Here is a 22,485-nt window from a genome sequence, read left to right as displayed (position 1 = left end):
ACACATTTACCACCATTTTATTAATAGCTCTTGTTACATTTCATTCTGTAATTTTCTGCCTTGTATAACAAAATAACTTCAATGAAATTCTGGGGCACTGTTGAAATGGATGGGCGGTGGATAGATGGGAAGAACTGAAAGAGGCCAGTCAGAATATGGATACTCCATATCTCAAAATGTGGAGAAGTTTGTTTTTCAATAGGTTTGCAATGGTTGTTTTCAAACATTATAAATTATTAGTGAATTAGATTTTATAAAATCACTAATCATTTTCTCAACAACTGCAGGTTTCTCAGCCATTGGACCTACCAGCTAGAAATTCTGGGAACTGTAGTCCTAAAGAGTCTGGCTGTCACTAGGTTGGGAAAAACTGGGCTAGACAGTAGGAGTTCACCTTCTGAATCATCATATCATCATTATGAAGCATCATCATATCATCATTATGAAGCATCATAAATTGGGAAGAGGCCATTCAGGCCATTGAGTCTAATCTCCTCAGTGTAGGAACCCCAGTGTAAAGCATCTCTTGAGTAAAGCAACCCTAACCCTCAGAAATTGATTCCACTGTAAGATTTCTCTGTCTGTAAGGTAGCATTTGTTTTGTTTCAAACGTTCAGGCAGAATTTAAATGGTTAATTTATATCCTGCACTTCAGGCTGTGGGACAACCCTTCAAATACTGGGAAAGTACTATCATTTCTCCCCTAATCATCTTTTCTGAAGGCTCAACATAACCATTTCTTCAGTTGTGCCCTCTTCCTTCTGTCCTCCCTTCACCCTGGACTGGCTCACCTTTGCAGACAAAAGAGAAAAAAGTTTCTGAGCCCAGATTTAAAACAGTCTTTGCCTCTTCGGGATGGTTATCTACTGGGAACAACAAACTGGCAGATAAAGCAAGAAAGATTTGTATGGTTTCCCTTCCTGCTTTTCATCATTCAAGCTCTGATTAAATCTCCTGTTGGAAAATCCTAAAAAGGTTGCATTGCAACTTAATTCGCCTCTGGGTAACAAAACATGAAGAGGTGGAGAGCTTAGTATCCAAATTCAAGAATTCGCCTATGTCGTGTCTACCTCCAGATAAATGATCTGTTGCTGTTTCCTCCTGGGAGTTGGGCCATGCAGTCATTTGCTGGTACCAGGGAGATTATAATAGCTAGACCTGCTCCTTGTCGCCTTGCTTTGCCAGGGGAAGGCACAGCCAATTAGCTTTCTAGCACTGCTTCTGTTAGATATTCTGTAAACAACAGCAGCTGGTGGGTAGATCTGGATGGAGACAATACACAAAATGGACTCCAAAATGTAAACTCTGTCTGATGGGAGGGTATAAGCATTCCTTCTTTGGGGGATTGGATTTTGTTTCCTTGTAGAAATCTTTAAGCAGCCACCTTCATCTCTACGCTGCTGGCTGGTACAGTTTGTTTAGCACCTCTTCTTGTTTCCACAGGAGTGTTGTTTGTCTCTTTGCTGGATTTCACTTCCTAGTGGATTTCATCATGCTAGATAATATGGTGTTGTGGTTAGAGTGTTAACTAGGGCTGGGAAATCCATGTTCAAATTCCTGCCTACTCTGAACCTCATGAGTGACTGGACAGTTATTCACAGGGTTCTTGTGAAAATAAAATGGGAGAGGGGTACGGAGTATGTGGCCTTGAGAAAATCTGGGTTATAAATGCAACAAATATATATATTTTTAATCTCTTGTTTTTAATTCTCTAACAGTGGGCCCTAGAGTATGGATTATAAATGATGGCAAATAAAACTTGCTTTTTAAAACCTTTTAAACTAGCTATGTTTGGACATCTGCTCCAGCAGGAAACTGTTTTGTGCCCTAGTTGTTAGCACAGCTTTTCCAGTAAGGAATGTGGTTCATATTCTAGTCATTAAGATTCTCTTTCCAATACTGTAAGTAATTCGTGCTGGCCCTTTCTGATGAATACCTGAAACAAACAAACCAAAAAACCACATATAGGAAATGGAAAGAGGGCCAGGTCAGAAAAGAAAATCACAAACCTGAAAGTAAAATGCTTACAGTTAATGAACTCCTATTTTGGTTCAATATTCTTCTTCTTCTTCAAAAAAATAAAATAAAAATCCACCAGGAATTTGTAAAGGGCAGGATAAAGGGGCAGGAGCTTCTTTCTATCAATACCTCTTTACTTTCAGCAAGTTGAAACCTCTAGGACAAAATTAATTGCATCTTAGATGATCAGGATTGGCTGATCATCTACCCCAAATATTGTTATTTTCATCAGTCTGGAGAACTGATGAAGTGCCAGGTGCTTAGACAAGTGCAAAGACTTTCCTATCTTCAAAAAGAGAGGAAAGGAAGATCCAGCACACTGACCCTTAATCTGACATTAACATCTGGGAAGATTTTAGAGCAAATAATAGAGAGATGGAGCTGTAAACACCTTGAAAATAATGTAGTAATTACCAAAGTCAGCATAGATTTGTTGACAACAAATCTTGCCAGATTCATATTAACTTTGTTTTTTATCTGGCAACTTCTTTCATAGATTGTAGGGATGCTACAGACATATATACTGTATATTGCATTTATGAAAAATTCCATCATGTACTAATTCGCAAGCTAGGTAAGTGTGGACCTGACAATTGAGTTCATCCATAGCTGGCTTGAAAAATGCTCTCAGAGAGGGTTCATTAATTCCTCATTAAATTGGAAAAAGGAATCAAATAGGACCCCACAAGGATCAGTCCCAGGTCTTCTGTTCTGATAATCCATTAATGATTTAAATGAAGAAGTTGAGAGAAGGCTTATCAGATTTGCAGATTATAAAAATTGAGTGGGATAATTGATTCCATAGAAGTTGGAAATGAAATTCAAAACCATCTTGATAGGTTGGAAGAAAAGGGCTAAAACTACAATAATGAAATTTAACCAGGATAAGTGCAAATTTCCTCATTTAAAAAACAGAAATCAAATGCACAAGTATAAAATAGAGGATACTTGATTTGGTAATAGTACTTGTGAAAAAAGATCCTGGAATAATAGTTCACTTTAAATGAATAGTAGCCAGCATTGTGGTGTGGCTGCAAAGAACCCAAATGCAACCTTAGGCTGCATCAACAGAAATTTAAATTGCAAACCCTGTGAAGTAATCATTCCATTCTGTCCTGCTTTGGATAGGCTTCACTGTGAGTATTCTGGCCAGTTCTGGGCATCCCATTTTCAGAAGGATTCAAAGAAGGACAGTGAAGATGATAAGGGGACTAGAAACTCAGTTCTATGATGAGAGATTGAAGAAACTGGTCATGTTTAGCCTTGAGAAAAGATGACTGAGGAGGGTATGATATCATACTTCGAATACTTGAAATGATGTCAAATAGAAGAAAGTCGATCTGTTCTTCCTTGTTTCAGAATTCAGGATCCAGAATGTTAGATGCACATTATAGGAAAGCAGAATCCAATTGAATGTTAGAAAAAACTTCCTAACTGTAAGAACAGTTTAACAGTGAAACCAATTACTTAGAGACGTGGTAAGCTACTTTTCATTGGAGATGCTTTACTTTGGATTCCTGCACTAAGCAGAAGGTTGAATTTGATGATCTACATGCCCACGTCCAGTATTATATACTTAGAATTTTGTGTACTTTGCAATGTGGTTTCTGTTGTGCAGTCTTCAACTTAGACTTGCACAACTTTGTGCAGAAAATTCATAATAAGTTCATGTCCGTCCATGTTTGTAGGGATAAACAGTCTGTGAATACTTCATATTGTTTCACATGTATTATATCATAAGGCCATTCTATCCCATTTCTGTTTTGGTCTAAATTAAAAAATAAACAAATACAAAAGTTTGTATTTATTTTTGCCTGCTGTTTCATCTTACATGAGTACTTCTATTTGCAGTTTTTGAGCCAAGAACGGTTAACAAATGGTGGGGGAAGGATGGAAGTAAATGGGTAACTGTGATCAGGTCTACATAATAGTCTAGGAAATGTAAAGTACTTTCTACTACTTCTCCAGTATTTGGAATTTAACCAAGCATGGACCTTTCATGCATGGAGAGTAGCCAAAAGGATTTTCATAAAACATTGGATAAATCCAAACATTTAGTTTTAACATTAGTTTCACAGTTTTTAAATTATTTTAGAACTTTGAATATGTATATGTATTTTTGTAAGCTGCCCAGAGCCATTGGAATGGATGGCATAAGATTTATAAAGAAACATTTACAATTGATTTGTGCCAGTGGATTGCCAGTAATTGAATTACTCTTACTTCTTTGGAGTGGTTTCCCTTAATTAAATCATTTCCAGGCATATTTTTTACATAACACTTTCATGCATAGGTTTCATTTCTTCCTTTATATCTAATCATGCTTGTTCGTTTGCTTGTTTGAAAACTACCCCATGGCTGAGTGCACTATTTGTTCTCTCTATAACATCATTCTTTCCCCTCCCCATTGAAGGTCTTCAACTTGGTTCAGAATTTCAGTCCCTGAGCAGTTGATTCATTTTATCAGTTTGTCTACTTACAGTTGTAAATTAAAATTATTTCTGGATATGAAATCAATGACCCTTTTATTCATAGATTAGATGTGACACCTTAGCTGAATAGAGATCTAGATTGGTCCCTCAAGAGAATCATGAATTAGTTTAATGCTGAAAGCACTAACCAGTGGCTTTAAGAAGGGTTATCAAATATTTAGGAGCAGAATTCTTCTAGTGTCTCTTCTAATGTCTAGTGTGGTTTTTCTTCTTTCCTCTGTCATCTCTCACCTAGTCAAAAGCACTTCGGGAAAAATGGCTGCTGCAGGGAATTCCTGCAAGTTCTCCAGCCGAAGAAGAAGCCAGGAAGAGGCAGTCAGAAGAAGATGAACTAAAGGTGAAAAAGCTTGAAGGCAACATCCATAGGTAGGACCACATCTTTCTTTTATTTTTACCTTAAGTAAATGAAAGAGGCCCACTTTCTGCCTTCTTATAACCATATTGCCAGTACAATGTAAAACAAAACAGTGCGATGTAAAAACCGAAACGCTTGGAAATTAATAAAGTCAAGGTTAGTGACTTAGTGACATTCCCCATGAATAAAGCTAATGATTTCATTGGGGGATGGATAAAAACTAAATATACCACTTACTTTTAATAATTACATTTTAATCTATAACCTGTGGGCCTCTAGAAGTTGCTGAATTGCAACTCACAACAGCCCCTGAAATGCAGAATAGCCTGAAAAATAGTGCATGCTGCTGAATTTCATGAATTGGCCAGTAATCCATTTGCTGGAAAAAAGCACCCTCATTAGCTGAAGGTCAAGAAGAAAATACATGAATAACACATATCTGATATAAAACATGAATTCTGGTTGGAGTTTGGAAGGGCTTAAAGGTACAAATCTATATTGCTTACTTGGGAGTAATACCAATAAACTCAGTGGGATTTACATTTGAAGATATTTTTATAGAGTTGCAGTGAAAAAGAGAAAAAGATAGCCTGAATAAGCAGCACTGGACTCAGGAGTCAGAATAATAACATTTATCATTTGTGAAATATTTTGACTTCTGTTTTTATTCTCTCTAACCCAGTGGAATGTTGGAAAGAAATTATGTAAAGGGGTTCAGGAAGCTGTCAGTGCATCAGCAACTTATTTTTATCCCAGCTGCTTTCTTGAATATTCTTTATGATTCTTTTTGACTCTTGAGAAAAGTCAACACTTTTCTCTCAAGGCGGTGATCCAAGCCTTGACAGCTTTATTGATATTTATGAGCATGTTCAGAAAGACTCTTACCTTGTTTTCATATTGTGGTTGCTCAGAAAATATTATCTCTGTATCATTAATTGTGTCAGTCCCTTTTTGATAAAAATATCCAGGCTTGGCAAAATAACAGCAGTCTGAACAGAGCTACAGTGGTTTTCTTCCCCTGTATCCAACCTACCACATGATATATAATGCTAGATGACCCAGAACCAAATCATGTCAACTTTTCATCCCTGTGGTACGAGCTGCAAAAGTGAACTATAATGAAATGTTCCATGAGTTGAGATCAACCCCTGTTAATTATGTGGACACATCCATGTTTCTTTTCTTGGTGACAAGATAAAAGTAATTTGCCACTACTTTATTCTGGGATGTTTTTTCATCTTCTCAATGCAGTGTGGAGCTTTGGGATTTCTTGATGGCCCCTCACCCAAATACAGGTTGGTTGGTTGGTTGGTTGGTTGGTTGGTTGGTTGTTTATGTGCCATTTAGTTGGTGTCTACTCTTAGCAACCATATAGATAGATTTTTTCCATAATGAGCTGCCTCCAACCAGGTCCTTCAGGTCTTCAGTGGTGTACCCGTTGCCGCTATAATTGACTCCATCTACCTTGCAGCTGCTTCTCTGTCTTTCTATCTTTCTCAGCATTATAGATTTAAACTACTAATTAATTAATCCAAATACTAATTATTTTCCAAACCTTCTTAGCCTTAGTTGAGATCAGCCAAGGGTGCTAGGTGCTGCCACCCTTTTTGAACTAAACTTGTATTATTTTAATCCTAGTTAAAACAGACTCTTCATGGATGTTAAGTAAAGGAATCTCTGGAAGAAAAAAAGGCAAATAAAAGAAAAATAGAAAAATGGCTCTTTAAATGCAGGGATAACCCCTATCTACATATTAGTGCTTCAATATTATTATTATTATTATTATTATTATTATTATTATTATTATTATTATATTGTTATCCCAACACTACACCAAACTGGTTTTCTTGTATCTAGCAGATACTGGATACTGGATACCGATAGGCAGGCAGGCAGGCAGGCAAAGATATTCTCAGTATCTAGTAGATACTGGACCTTCCATCAGAGAACATGAGCTGTATGTACTATACATGGTTTACCTTATTCTCTGTAAATTTATTTGCTGCCTTTAGATGGGCTGGAAATAAAATTCAACTGCCATCCCACTCAGCTAGATGGGTAACCCTGTCTTCTCTTGCATTAGACTGCAAAATATCTTCAAACTAGCCCTGGAAAGAGAGAGTAGCATAGAAATATAAGGAAGAGACACATGAAAGCACAATCTAGAATAAAGAGCTGCCTGCAGGGACAGAATAAAGAGTGAAATCTCTCATTTTTAGGTAGAAAACTGGTGCTTATAGAATAAAAAGACACTTGAGGAATGAATAAAAGAAGAGAGCGGTAGAGAAACAAAGCCATAGAAATACTGGAAAGTACGAGAACCATAGTGAGAGAGAGAAGAGAACAGCACAAATAATGGCCAAAAATGAGCTGAAAACAACAAACACATTGCAGTTCGTGACACACAACAGAAAGAATTAACAGTAGAATCAGAAAGGTGCATATGCTACTATAATATTTATATAAGGTTGGAAAACAATTAACCAAAATGATGGAAGTATCAGGACTAGAGGTTAGGGCTCTGTCGTACTGTGGAAATAATTTGGAAATAGTTCTTGGGAGAACATGGGTATATAATTGTAGCAACTGTCCACAATTCATTAAAGTAGCTTCATCTTTTGGTTCATATGGCTGTCTTCTGCACCTGCCATATGAAAAGTTGCAGCTGCTTTAAAAAGTTGCAGACAGTTGCTATGTTTGCACTTCTGTGCCTTCTGAAGCAGTTTTTTTAGAACTAAATCTGAAGCATTACACTGCTTTATTGGGGATGAAATTGGGATCCATACCTTGGGACATTTTGGAGATAAATTTTATCAGTTTTAGCAAAGGGTTTAGAAAGTAGCAGAAGTAACAATGCCCCCCCCCTTTAAATGTTTGCTGGCTACATACTGGGGCTTTTGGTTATTGATTGATTATGTGCCATTAAGTCATTTTTGACTACTAGCAACCACATATAGTAGATAGATTTTCTCCGAGGCAATCTATCTGTAACCTGGTCTTTCAGGTTTTCCAACAGTGCACTCATCACCACTGTAACTGAGTCTATCCACCTTGCTGCTGGTCATCCTCTTCTTCTCTTTCCTTCTACTTTCCCAGCATTAGAGCCTTTTCCAGAGAGCTGGGTTTTTGCATAATATGTCTGAAGAAGGATAATTTGAGCCTGGTCATTTGTGTCTCGGGTGAGAACTCTGGATTGATTTGTTCAGTGATCCATCAGTTTGTTTTCTTGGCTGTCCACGATATTCTCAGGAGCCTTCTCCAATACTGAAGTTCAAAAGCGACAATACTCTTCCTATCCTGCTTCTTTAAAGTCCAACTTTCGCTTCCATAGAGTGTCACAGGGAATACCATGGCTTGCATGATTCTAATCTTTGTAGGTATAGACACATCATGGCATTCGAGTATCTTTTCCAAGGCCTTCATGGCTGATCTACCAAGTGCTAGTCTGCAGTGTATTTCCTGACTACTTGTTCCTTTGCTGGTGATGGTTGAAAAGCAGAAGTATCTACCACTTCAGTATCCACACTGTCAATTCTACAGCTGATTGTTCTATCTGTTGTCATTACTTTGGTCTTCTTTATATTTAATTTTAATCCCATTTTTTCACTGTGCTCTTTGACTTCTAGTACTAGGGCTTGCAGATCCTTTGCATTTTTGGCTATCAGGGTAGTTTAATCAGTATAGCGCAGGTATTGATGTTTCTTCCTCCAGTTTTAAAACCACGCTCATCTTCTTCCAATCCAGCTTCCCTTAATATATATTCTGCATATAGGTTGAATAAATAAGGGGAGAGTATGCAGCCCTGTCTCACTCCTTTGCCAACCTGGAACCAGTCTGTTTCACCATGTTCTGTCTGTACTGTGGCTTCTTGACCTGTATATAAGTTTCTCATGAGGATAATGAGATGTTCTGAGATTCCCATTTTTCTGAGCACATTCCACAGCTTGACGTGATTGACACAGTCAAAGGCTTTTCTATAATTGATGAAGCATATACTGAGTTCCTTTTGGTATTCTTTGGCTTTTACAATTATACACCATGCATCAGCAATAATGTTTCATATTCCTCAGCCTTTTCTAAAGCCAGCTTGAACATCTGGCATCTCTTTTTCCATATATGGCTCTAATCTGTGTTGGGTGATCCTAAGCATTATTTTGCTAGCATGTGAAATTAAGGATATTGTACAATAATGTGCACACTCCATTAAGTTTCCTTTTTTTTTGGTATTGGAATGTAGATTGATCTTTTCCAATCGGTTGGCCACTATGTCGCTCTCCAGATTTGCTGGCATAGCTTGGTTAGAACCTTGACTGAACTTTTGTTGCTTGCCATATTTCAGTGGGTATTACATCAGTTCCTGTAGCTTTCTGACTTGATAATGACTGGAGTCTAGCTTCATCTCTAGTACTAGTGGTTCTTGTAAGTAAGGAATATCTTCTAAGGTATCTTGGATGTTGACATCTCTACTCTATAGTGTTTGAGTATACTCCTTCCATCTTCCTTTGACCTTCTTAGAATTGATTACTTTCTGTCCATTGGCATCCTTTAGCCTACCAATTTGAGGTTGGAACCTCCTTCTGAGTTCAGAGATCTTGTGATCTTGTTTTTCCATTTTTGTTTCCATCTTCAATGTCTTTACAGATGGTGTTGCAATACTGCTTCTTGTCTCTTCTAACAGCTCTCTGAAACTCTTTGTTAAGTTCCTTTCTGAGATTTTTGTCTTTTTTGGCTTTGGCTTCTCCTCTCTTCTTGGTGATTTCCATAGTTTCTTCTGACACCCAGTTTGCTTTCTTCTCTTCATTTTTGGCAGTCTCTTTTCATATTCATCCTTTACGACTTCTTTAAGTTCATTCCATAATTCCTTTGGTTCTCTATCAGTGAGGTTCAGGACTTCAAAGCAATTCCTGATGTTCTTGAAAATGGTGATTATATGTTCAAGATCATATCATGGAAACTGACTGGCTTTGTTCTTCTTCTTTAGTTTAACTTGAACATTGCACATGAGCAGTTCATGAACCATTCCACAGTCAGCACCTGGCCATATCTTTGATGCTATAATTGAGCTGCTCCATCTCTTTCTAGCAATAATATAGTAAATTTGATTTCTACATACTCCATCTGGTGATGTCCATGTACAGAGATGTCGTTTTGGTTGTTTGAAGACAGTGTTAGCTATGAAGAAATCACTGGAGTGACAGAAATTGGTAAGTTGTTCTCCTGCTCCATTTTGGTTTCCTAAACCATACAACCCAACTACATTTTCCTCTTTCATGTTTCCAACTTTGGCATTCCAGTCTCCAGTCACAAGCAGCATATCTTGCTTGCATGTTCTGTTGATTTCAAATTGAACTTGATCGTAGAAGTCATCAACCTCCTTTTCTTCTGCATCGGTGATTAGAGCATAAGCTTGAATGATCATCATATTAAAGGGTTGTCCACAAATTCTAATCGATATTATTCGGTCATTGATTGTATTGTAGCCAAGTACTGTTCTTGCTATACCCTTCCTAACTATAAAAGCAACGCCATTTCTTTGTTTTTCATGTCCTGAGTAATAAACAGTGTGATCTTCTGACAAAGTGTCCGATCCTAGTCCATCTCAATTCGCTGATGCCTAAAATGTCAATTTGTAGTTGTTTCATTTCCTCTTTCACTGTATTGAGCTTTCCTGTGTTTGCGCTTCTTACGTTCTACGTTCCTACTGTAATTCTGTCTTTGCAGTTTCGGATTTTCTTTTTCTGTATGGCAGCGTCAGCAACAAGATGTCCCAAAGACTTTAATCTAGCCACATCATAAATATTATTAGTACTCTAAAAGATTATTAGTACTCTTCCTCAGTAATATGTGGAATGCCATCCAACTTAAGGGCGCCATCATCCAGCACCATATTGTCAATCATTTTATATTTTCTTTCCATATGGTTTTCTTGGAAAAATACAGGAATGGTTTACCATTGCCTTCTCCCGTGCAATATTAATTGATGCCTTTGGCATTGTCATTGAAGTAGTTATCTGCCTCCAGCATCTTCCAATATCGCTGCTACCCAATACCTTGCTTTAACTGGGTAGCTGGGATGACCACCATGGGTGACCCTACTGGGAGTATATAATCTTGGCATACATGCCTGAGGTTCTTCACTCATCCCTCCTAGGAACACACACACACACACACCCCGCCACGATAAGGCAGTACAGCAGAACTTGGGCGGGACATACTGCGGCTACCATCTTGTTTTTCCTGAGAATACTTTCTTAAGAATTGTGCCATATCCTAACACAGGATTGTTCCAGAGACGCTGTAGGGGAGAAATGCCAGCTCCAATGCTGGCTATTCTTTCCACACATAATTCCCCTGGAATAATGCCATATAGAGAATGGAAAATATTCCAGACTTGGCAAGAAAAGCAAATAGCAGTATTATTAGAAGAGTTAAGTTTGAGAATATGAGTGGAATTCCTCTGAAAGACTGTAGAACAAGAATAAGAAAAGAAAAGATCAGTTAAAGAAATTAGAGTTTTGGTCTTTTACATCAAGGTAGTATTGAAGACAGAATTTACGGATAATGGGACTGAAAGAGAGTATAGAGTCAGGGCATGGCTTTGAAGCAAACATCCAGGGTGACCCTCTGGAAATGAATAATGTGTATTAGCAACAGAAGGCCTTTCCCGATTAAGTCCAGAGGGAGAGCCCTTTGAAACACCAAGCATCTACATTTCTATAGTATTTAGAGAATATAGTGAAGTTGGTTCACTACTGATACTTGATAAAGTCCTACAAGGACACAAAGAATTGCAAACAAACAATGAAATACATGCCTGTATGTTTTATAATGCTGGCATTTCTGCTGTGTGGGACAAGAATTGAATTGAATTGAATATGGGGGATTGTATTTATCATTCGGAGAATCTTGGATTTTTTTTTAACCAAGTTGTTAACTCCCATGTCTGGGGAAAAGATTGGCTGGAAAATATGAAGTCTAAATATAGAAAGAAGGCAGACTAGGATTTTCACTCCTCAGAGATCAATGTATACTTGATTCCTATAATTAGTTGCTAGACACATGATGACTGTATTTGCAAGCCTGGCCCACCTATCTGTGAACTAATTTCCATCTCAAAAATTGACTTGTGGACTTTTTGCTGAAAAAAGAAAAAAACAAATTTGTGCGTTTTGGATTTGATGATTAGAAAAGATAGATGATGGAAAGAAGGAAATTATGATGTAATCTTAGAGAGGGTAATAATAATATAAACACATTTATAACCACTGTTAAAAAGATCGGAAGCCACTTCTTTGTAACCTTTCCTTTTTTTTTTTTCCTTTTCTACTTCTCTCTTTTTATTTCTTCTTCACTTACTTATTACTTTTCTTTATTCTTCTTACTTTCAACTCGAAATTTGTACTGTTTTTATTCTGTTGAAAATCCCCTTAATAAAATTATTTTTAAAGAAAGAATTGTTTCTATTAAAGCATTTTCTTCAAGGTGATATGATAGAAAATGAAGTTATTATTTATGGCACCGTTGTTCTGGTGCATCTCGATTTGCAAGCAATTACTTAATGCAGCAGTCATATGAATAAGTCTTGACTTTAAGTGAATGTGTGAGCTGACAGCACCAACTTGCATTTTGATGTAAAAAAAAACAAACAAACAGGAGCACTGTTATGTGATGGTGTAGCAGGTAAATGACCTGGGGCAAATGAATTCCAAAAGCTCTAAGACAACTCAGCAGGGTTGTCCAGCCTGGTCTAAGCAGTTAACTGATATTCAAGAATGTACATCAGATCTCAACTCAAAATAGAAGTAGGGGCCTGCAGCCAATATTTTGACTTGCAAATTCTAATGTACACACTGGATTTAAGTCTCTTATCTACTTCTACCCACTGTGATGGGTGTGCTCTTTTTGCACAATACAGAGTAAAGATTGTTCAGGAAAGCTGTGGTATACGCTGAACTTTCCTTAGACACAATTACTGAATGGGCTTCAGATGGAGTATTCACTGGAGTGCCAGCCTATCTCTTGTGATTATCTTCCCCACAAGACGGTTTGTTATTTTGTGGAATAACATGTGGAAAATTGGGCCTTGATTCTTCAGCTTTCTTCACAGCACTTTAAAAACCATGTCCAATCTGCAGGTTCTTCCAATCTGGAAATTCCTCAAATTTCATTTTATTTGACTGCAGAACGTTGAAAAGGTTTATATTTTAACCGTACAAAATATGACTTACTATGCTTTGAAATGATTAAGGGAACTTGTATACAACTAAAAAACATTAAGTGTTAGTGACACATAGGAATTTTAAAATATACACTTGGTACTGTAACAAATGTGGCAGATATTTTTACTTAGCAACTAAATAGGCTCTCTCTTCAACACTGTACTTGGTTTTACACCAGAGTTTATTTCTAGTTAATGGGCAGGAACTAGTCCTTACTCTGTTTAAAAGCTGAAAAGTGTTCATATAGTAAAAAAGATTGAATGAGCTTCATTAATATTTTTTCACTTCCCACATTTCTGTGTCCAGTTTTCCCCAATAAAAATATTTTGATATATTATTCTTAATGTGAGAACTACATTGCAGAATTGGGGAAATTATATAAATCAAAGAGGAACTGTATTCCAATCCACATATTTGTCCAGAAGTACAAGTTAGCTAACATTATTTAAACATACAAACCAAACAAAATATTCTTCCAGCTGAAATAACACCTATACAACCATTGAATATGCACAGTTTAGATAAGACATATCAAAAGTTTTGAAACTTTCAGAGATAATAATAAAATATCTATATGGCCAACAAGTATGCATGCTTACTTAAAAATAACCTGTCCTGAGTTTAGTAGAACTTCCTGGCTAGTATCCATCTTTAAGTTTGCAGCCATCATAATATAGTTGCTCCACTTCATGCCTTTCTCCCAGTGGCCAATCACAAATGCAAAGCAGCTTTGCAGGAAGCTGTCTTGTCCTGGGTTGGTCCTTATAATGCAGTAGATTCCACTGTTAAAAGTCAAACTGTTCTGTTGGAGAAAGCACTGCATTTACAAGCTTCGTCAAAATTTGAGTACTTTACCTGAAGTCATAAATGATTCTGCCTCCCATCTCATTTTTGACATTTATTGCATTCTGTTCTCTCTTTAATATACTGGGAATTATATTATAGTTTTATATTGCTACTCCTTTGAGTTGCTCAGTCAGATCATGTTTGGTTATCAAATGGTCTCCCATCTCATAAAACAGAGACATATATCCCCAGACTATTTTTTGTGTACAGTTAATGACCATAATTGGGACTGGGAACTCCATTGCTAAGCGATGCAGTCTTAAAGCAAAAAATCATATGACTGCATCAACTTACGACAGCCGTTCCAGTTGTGGTCTTTAAGCAGATAGCACTTGGTCATTAAGTGCAACATCACATGACTGCAGCTTGCAACTTCCTGTCAGCTTCCCCATTGACTTGGCTTGTCGGAAGCCAGCAGTGAAGGTGCAAATGGCGATCACGTGACCACAAGACACTGACTGTCATAATTGCATGCTGATTGCCAAGCACCTGAATCGTGATCATGTGGCTGCAGGGACACTGCGATGGCTGCAACTTTGAGGACTAGCTATAAGTCTCCTCATTTAGCACCATTATAACTTTTAATGGTCGCTGAAAGAGTGGTTGTTAAGCGAGTACTACCTGTAATATAAGTGCTTGAAGGTGGGGGATTTAACACAGCCCAGATAGTTCACACATACATATATATCTTTAATGTGGCACTACTAATTTTTCATATCAGAGGAGAATTGCAATTGAATCTGTTTGGATGTCCAGAGTGTATAAAATTATTGATCTCAGAATAGGCAAACTATGACCAAAAGATTTGAGAATCATTTAGACATAGAGAGTCATTCCATTGCAACTATATGAGTTGCCAGAGTCAGGAGCTTTATTAAATACATCTGTATTAATAGTCTCACTGATTTTAACAGGATTTAAGCTTCTACTGACATCATGAAATTTATAAGTCATAACTGCTATTGGATAATGCTTATAATGAAGGACAGATATGAGGTGTTTGGGCTATTTTTAATTGATCAAAATTTACTCAAATCTGATTTGGTTGCAGTAATTGTGTTAATCACCTCTGACTTCTGGTAGCACTGGAATTATTGCAAGATCAACCTTGCATTATTTCAATTTTCATTTAATTCATTCATCACAACAGCGGATTTGTGTTCTGCAGCTACCAACTGAGTTTCTCACTCATTTGAGGCAAATAGCAAATAGCAAGGAATAAACCCCTTTCTCCCTCACCCCTATCTCTCTCTCCCCCCTCTCTACATTGCTATTTTATAGATAATCCTGCTTCTAGTCATGCAGGTTAACACATTATTTGCTACTTAAATACATGTTCTGCAATACTTAATTTAGTGTTTGGATAACTTCTGATCTAATGCTGACTCAATTGAAGGAGACAAGCCCTAGAGTGAAATCTCTTTAGTGCATGGTGAATTCTGGGTAGAACTTGGAAGAATCTTCCATTTATTGGCTTTGAAAAACTTCATATTGATTATCTGACAGAACCTGATTACCACTTTTGAAGTAATGCCAGCTCTTGCTCTCTTGAATTCTTAAACTGTATAGTATAGGAATCTTAATAAATGCTTAATAAACTGTTTCTGTGGCTGAAGCAGATTTTTGAATTGGGCAAAACAAATGCAGTCCCTTTGTTCACCAAGACTTTGGTCAGTTATAAGACCTCAGTAGCTTACCTGGACTCAGTGTGGATGCCAACCCTTGGGCTTCTTTTAGAAAAGCGAGTCAGCGTGGAAGCTGCTGTTCGATTTTTGCATAATCGGGGCCCAAGAAAAACTACAGTGTGATCTTTAGCCAATGTTGACCAAGCCATTTGTAGCCCAATGGTCATATGTTGCAACCTTCCTGGTAGATAACCAACCCTGGCAACTAGCAAAACTAGGAGAATGTCCCACCCTTGTTTACCACCATACATTTAGCTTAGTGAGCCACTAATTATGCAGACCCCTTTCATCTGCATTCACCCTTTTCAATGTAATCTGTTTTCATTTTATCTAGACCTTTAAATGTGTGCCAAGGAAGTGCAGTTATTTTATGCATTTTACCCCTTGGGAGTACAAATAGTATTTACTGCTTGCATAGTTGTGGATGACGCCAGTGGAAAAAAGGCATCAAGTGTCTCATTGACTAGAATATGGTTACACTGAACACAGTGAAGCCCTACAGAGATGCATAATGCAGGGTGTCCATAGCTGTACAGCAGGACCATGGGGTTATTGCTGAACAGAGGCTCCTGCAGAAAATGTAGTGCGTAAACAAAACAGAGAGTCAGCACAGAACCCACTATTTGTGCAAATGAATGACGAGTCCTTATTTGGTACTTTGCTCAGGCAAAGTAGAGAATAGTTTTCCAAGAACGTGCATAGTGCAAGAATAACAACTGGGGGTGGGGAGCCTAGAGAGCACAAACAATTAACCTCATTCATGCCCAGGAAAGGGAAATCCACACATTCTCTGTGATATCATTGTTTCCATTTGTTTATTTATTGTTCTCATACATTAACAAATTCATATTGCTGCTGAATTTAGTAGTAAGTCCAACAGAATTGGCTTTTTCGGTTTGTGAAGTGTTTGGAGAAACCTTAACGGATAGCTTGGGACCCTCGGAAATATTAGGTTAACTTCAAGAAGAGGTAAAACACTGTGGAAAAGTAGTTGCCCAGAGTGCAGGGTTATACCAGTACTGCTGGGAAAGTCTTAGGAAGCAGAATTACTAATGACGCAGAAAATGCTGTGTATGTTTGAGCAAATCGCAGTTGAACTCTAAGTCGAACCTTGCCTCAGTCTGAACAGATTGAGGGGCAGGTCAGATGCACATAGCAGCCTTGGCGGTAGAGCTGTATGCTATTCCACCATGTCCCATTCCTTTTGAATGCCATGTTCAGAACTAAAATAAGTCTACTTCATTCATTCATTCGACGTATATCCCCTCCAAAATCGGATCACACCATACATATCACTCCCTCCTTTGTTTTTCCTCGCAACAGGTGAGAATCATCTAGGGAGCTTTTATGACTTTAGACTTGAATCTAGTCTTCCTAGTTCTAGCTCATATCAACTGTTTGAACCTGTAAATGTCAGAGAAGTATGCTGGACTGAAGCTGTGTGTCATGGATGGCCAGTCCAGCTATTGCTCCATGGAGCCTACTCCTCCACAGTATTCAGCATTCAGCTGGCTTCCCAAATAATAACCAAGATTCAAATCTGGTGATCTCTTTGTGTCATATAATTTAATTCAGGATTACAGGAGAAAAGGGGTACAACTCTAAATATAGGGACTTAAGCTACCCTTTTAATTGCTAGTAGTTTTCATTCAAATTTCTGTCTGCTTAAAAAAAAAAACAACTACCATTTGTGAGCATGTATTCAAAACATATTCTATGCTACAAAAGTAAACAGAAACAAATAAGATGTGAACACTAAAGTGATAAGTAGGTAGTTCATACAAAAAAGGAGACGGGTTTTACTGAAACTTTTTTTTCTTTTTTGCTCCAAACGCATAGGTGGCAGGATGCAAAAGAAATAGAACTTTCTAAAGCTGTTGTGTGAAAAACGTTTCTAATAGGAAAGCTAAGTTTTCAGCTTAGGTTTTTTGTTTTTTGTTTTCCTGGTATTTTATTTTTGTATCGTTTGTAAGCTGCTTAGAATCTTCTTGGAATTCAGTGGCATATAAATTGCAGAAATAAATTTTAAAAAATAAAAAATATCTGTACGTTCTTATGCAACTTAATCTGGATTTTTTTAAAAAAAAAATAGTAACCTAGCGTGCATGAAAGACTTCTGAATGCACATATGAAAATAATAGCCTGGAAACAGGCTGATATATCCATTTCTATATTTTAAAGATTTTTTTTTTTTTAGCAAATCCAGTTCAGTCAAGCATGAAGCTATCAGTGTTTTTATGTTTCCCCAGGCCATGTCCAAGAGTCAGCTTAAAAAGAGCAATAAGTAAAAGTTAGGCTGATTATGGTTTGGCAGTCCTATTCTCTTACTGTATATGCATCCTTTCTTCCCATCTGAGTATTCCCGGTATTCTGTATCTACTTAATGAACTTAAATTGGAGATTCCCTTTGTATGGCATAATTAGATCATTGCTAACAGAAGTATTCAGACAAAAACTAGTGGAAATGTCAAGTTTAATTTTCTTCAGTTTCTTATTTTAAATTTGTAATTTCAACATGCTTCCACAACAGCCTACAGTTTTTTAAAAAAACAATTTACATTCATTTTCATGAATATTTCTCCTATGTTTCAAGAAGAGACGTTCCTCATGGGCATGTATTTTGGCATGACTCTTGGATAATGTGTTCATTTGGAATGTACTTTCCCTATCTATCTATCTATCTATCTATCTATCTATCTATCTCATGTATTTTTGAGTTGCAAATATCAGAAAGGTTGCAGATACTGCCTTATAAATACATTCTATTTTGTGCTAGTTCCTCAAGTTCGTATTAAAATTTGAATGTACCAAATTTCTCTTTTTCCCTACTTTTTAATCCTTTAATTACTGCCAGTGTTCCAAACAGAAATTTCTGCTCCAAGATCAAATGATTCTCAGAATTATGTCTTCATAGAACATAGGAAGTTGCGTTGGACAGGGACCTTCAAAGGTGAACCATACCAGTTCCATGGTATAGATATTTGATGGATAAGAATGTGAATATATATATATGAAAGTGTGTATGTATCTGTAGTGACATAGATATGGAAATTTGTCTGGTACACATATAGTACTCTCTTCCAAAATTAGAAAACTATTTGGTTGGCTTGTGCTGAGATTTCTTGGCTCAAAATCCATTGGAGGATTTTGATATCTAACTGTAATAGATATGGGTTGCCCATGTCTAGGGCTACAAAATGGTATCAACTCTGATATTAAAACCAATCTTCTCCTTCCCTCAGAATAGGTGAGGTAGAAATTGAAGCGTGTTGTTAATAGTGGGCTTAACTGTCCTCTTAAGACTAACTGGCTTCCCAGGAGTAATTTCAGAAAGGCATGTAAATGTATGAACTTGAATTCTCTGACTTCTTACAGTGGAGCCTGAGCGGAGTTCAGGGAGGCTCAGTGGGCACCATGCTCTTGGCCTTCTGCAGCTGCCTGTAAAATAGTCTTCTAAATTTAGGAAAGCTGTTCTATTCCAGGTGTGGCAGCTTGTAAATAATTGCTTGTGAATTATCACCAACATCAAAAGGCCAGCTGCCGCAACAATGCTTCAAAGGATATTTGTGGGTCTGAAAAATAGGTTTCTCAATTGCCAGTTTTCATAACGTTCTTGTATACCAATACTATGCTTAGCTGTAAAACAGGCTGAATGTATGAAACAATTCTGTGAAGTATAGAAAAGGGGCTGGCAGCAATTCAGGTTCAATCTCTAGAAGGTGGCTCAATGCACACAAGAATGCAAACATAACTACTCTGCAACACCTTAAAGCAGCCACATCCCTTCCCAGAATTCCACAGCAGCTGTTATATAATCCTGGGGAAATACACGACTGCTTTAAAGTGTTATAGACAGATGCTACATATGCACTCCTATGTGCTCTGAAGAACATTTTGAGACTGTATATGAGCACTTCATGGGGGACGCGGTGGCGCAGCGGCTTAATGACGCTGAAAGTTGCCGGCCAGAAATGGTCGACGCTTCAGCGGTTCGAGTCCAGCCTTCGCGTTAACAGGGTGAGCTCCTGTTTCCTCCCTAGTTCCTGTCAACCCAACAGGTCGAAAACTCACGTGAGTAGATAAATGGGGACTCTCACTCCGGTGGGAGGAAAAATGCTGGCGGCGCCTTGCAAAAAGGAGTTGGGAGCAGTTGCCGGTAAGCGCGAAAAACCACACGCGCCCAAAAGGGGCGCGAAGCAACGGAAACCCCGCCTCCTGCGCTCGCCAGCTGGGCTCTGCCCTAGGAAGGAGGCCCTGGCAAACCACTTCCGAAAAACAATTGCCTTGAAAACTGCAAGGACTCGTCCAAGCAGTCACTGCAGGGTCAGCAATGACTGAGTGCAGACCAAAAAAAAAAAAAATGGGCACTTCATAGCAGTAACACAAAAATGGCTGAGTTCACACTACATTGCATAGTATGTAGGAGCTAAGTGTTTGGATTTTTTTTCTTTCTTCCTATTCCCATTTCTCAACTATGGAACCTTGCTTCTCCCCCCCCCTTTTTTTTTTGTTTTTTCTTTTGGTGCCTTTGAGTCATGGTTGACTCCTGGCGACTGCCTGGACAAGTCCTTGCAGTTTTCTTGGCAAGATTTCAGAAGTGGTTTGCCCTGGCCTGCTTCCTAGGGCTGAGAGAGAGAGGAATTGGCCCAAGGTCACCCAGCTGGCTTCGTGCCTGAGGCAGGATTAGAACTCACAGGCTCCTGGTTTCCAGCCTGGTGCCTTCACCACTACACCAACCTGGTTCTCTGATGGAACCTTACTACTAACTTTTTTTTCACATACTTGCTCCACTGTGCTCATGTATTTAGATACAGGATCGGCTATTATAATACAGGTATGATCAAATGAATCCTCTAGTGCCCAGTTTTATAATTGAAGGAGTACAGTCGGTGGTGTTTGAATTGGCCAATATGTTTTGGTATTTGTAGTTGCAGTACACACTGCATCATACACATTTCTGGGATTTAAGTGCAGCTTAAGTTCTACACTTAAGCCTACGTTTTCCTCAAGGTACAGTGGCTATCCTATCATCGTATCATATCATATCATATCTCTAAGCAGGTATAAATTTAGGGAAAGGAAAAATTATCAGAGGTAACAGCACATATTGCTTGCCAAGTGCTGTTAAAGGGGAACCTCTTTCATATTGAATCAGATGTGCCATCATGATCATATTTGCCTGGATTTGCTGTCTTTCTATTTTGTATTTTGTAATTAGAGTAGCCAATTCACCTTACTTCTATTATTCACATTCTCTTACAGACAATTCACTTATTTGGGGTTATTTTGATATTAAAGATGGGATGAATACTGCTGTGCTGGCATGCATTATATGGAGGTGAGACAGAGATGAATTATACTGGAGGTGAGACAGGCCCCCTCACTCCAGGCCTTTCGGAGGGATTTGAAGACCTGGCTCTGCCATCTGGCCTGGGGCAGGGAGGGAGGTTATCAGAAGTGGGGTTGGCTGGCCCCTTAGCGGTGTGGCCCCTAAGCGGCCTCTTGGATTTTTTAGCTTTTTTATGTTTCTAATGTTTGGTTTTTATAACTTTTAATTGTATTTATGTTTTTAGTGTGTTGTAAGCCGCCTCTGAGATCTCAAGTATGAAGAATACATGCAAAGTACCTCCAAGCATGTGTGGGAATAATCTTGAATCCACAGAATGAATATATTCACCTGTAGATGCAGCTGTTTCATGGTCTCACGTCATGATGCATATAAATTGGAACACAGGACTTTAGTTTAAATGCTGAAAGATGTAGCAGGAAGAACTGGTGTTATCTCAGAGAGTAGAGGAGCATGGCTGATTGATGCTTTGGGCTAGCAATGCCTCCAGTGCAATAATTCACAATTGGAAGTTTTGATGTGGAGAGGAAGAGTGTAGCTTGCAATCATGAAATTTATATCTTGCAAGTTTGTAGTGAGTGAAGTTGTTACTGCGCCCATAATAATATGCAAAACCTGTTGCTGTTGCTTTTTCTTTTCTCTTTTAATATATCCCTGCGCATTTCTCTGCCCAACTTGAAGGTCATCCAGAAGCACTAATTAACTCTGCCATCTGAGATGCATATTTGCTTTTCCATATAATCATACAATGTTTCCCTTTTCAATCAGCCCCCTCTGTGACTGAAGCAGAAGCTCAGAGGAGTGCAGATTTCAAGTATTTCTTTTCATATATAAATCCGTTTTCATGCATGCATTATCACGTAAATCAAATTTATTTTCAGGTGTTACAGAAAAAGCTAGGAAGATTATGTGTTACAATTACTCCTGAAATGCATAATTGTTATAGTTACATTTAAGCTTTGCAGAGCACAATCAGAGCTTGTACCTGGTGAATCCCGTGACATTTTGCCCCCACAATGTGCATTTGTACAGTATATAGAAGTTGCAAACTTTGGAATCAAAACACTATGAAATCTAAACGTATAGTCTAGAGTGTCCTACATACATACATGAGAGGGTGCATGATATAATCTATCTCTTGTATCTGGTCTGCAGGTCTCTTTAAGGACATTTTTGATGAGCTCTGCTGATTAAGCTTTGGAGAGATGTTAACACTATTATACCATTTGCTGAGACATGTACTTGAGGCTGCATAGAAGATGGTATTGATCCAACCTTGACTACTTTCTGTTTTTTCTGTTTCACCCCATCTTCTCCCTGACCTCCATGTGTTCAGCTAGGAGATCAGAAAATAAAGCTATGCTTGCATTCACTTGAATGAAACTGTCTTCTGACCTCTTTGCTCAAAAAAGAAGGTTGGGATAAAACAAGGATGGAGTCAATAAGCATAAGGAATATGATCAGCATGTGTACCCTGCCATCTACACGGTTTTAAGAGCTGTGGCCACTCTGCAAATATTAG

The 22,485-nt window shown here is 38.0% G+C and overlaps 1 protein-coding gene across 9 annotated transcripts in view; it reads left to right on the top strand.

The window, feature by feature from the left end:
- Positions 1–22,485, top strand: part of PALM2AKAP2 (PALM2 and AKAP2 fusion) — a 245,073-nt gene that overhangs the window by 47,431 nt on the left and 175,157 nt on the right. For all 9 annotated transcript variants that reach the window (XR_015793878.1, XM_088130330.1, XM_088130327.1 and 6 more), the window contains exon 3: positions 4,747–4,877. Coding sequence is in view for 8 of the 9 variants with exons in the window: in XM_088130330.1 (XP_087986456.1) it covers positions 4,747–4,877 (131 nt within the window). In the remaining variant the exon portion in view is untranslated. The remainder of the gene's footprint in view (positions 1–4,746; positions 4,878–22,485) is intronic.

The sequence above is a fragment of the Python bivittatus genome, unplaced genomic scaffold (assembly GCF_059951505.1).
Source record: "Python bivittatus isolate LINGU-HERP-01145 unplaced genomic scaffold, Pbiv_v1 ctg000850_np1212, whole genome shotgun sequence".
Lineage (NCBI taxonomy): Eukaryota > Metazoa > Chordata > Lepidosauria > Squamata > Pythonidae > Python > Python bivittatus.
Note: the sequence above shows the minus strand (reverse complement) of the source record. Positions and strands in the feature narration are given on the sequence as shown.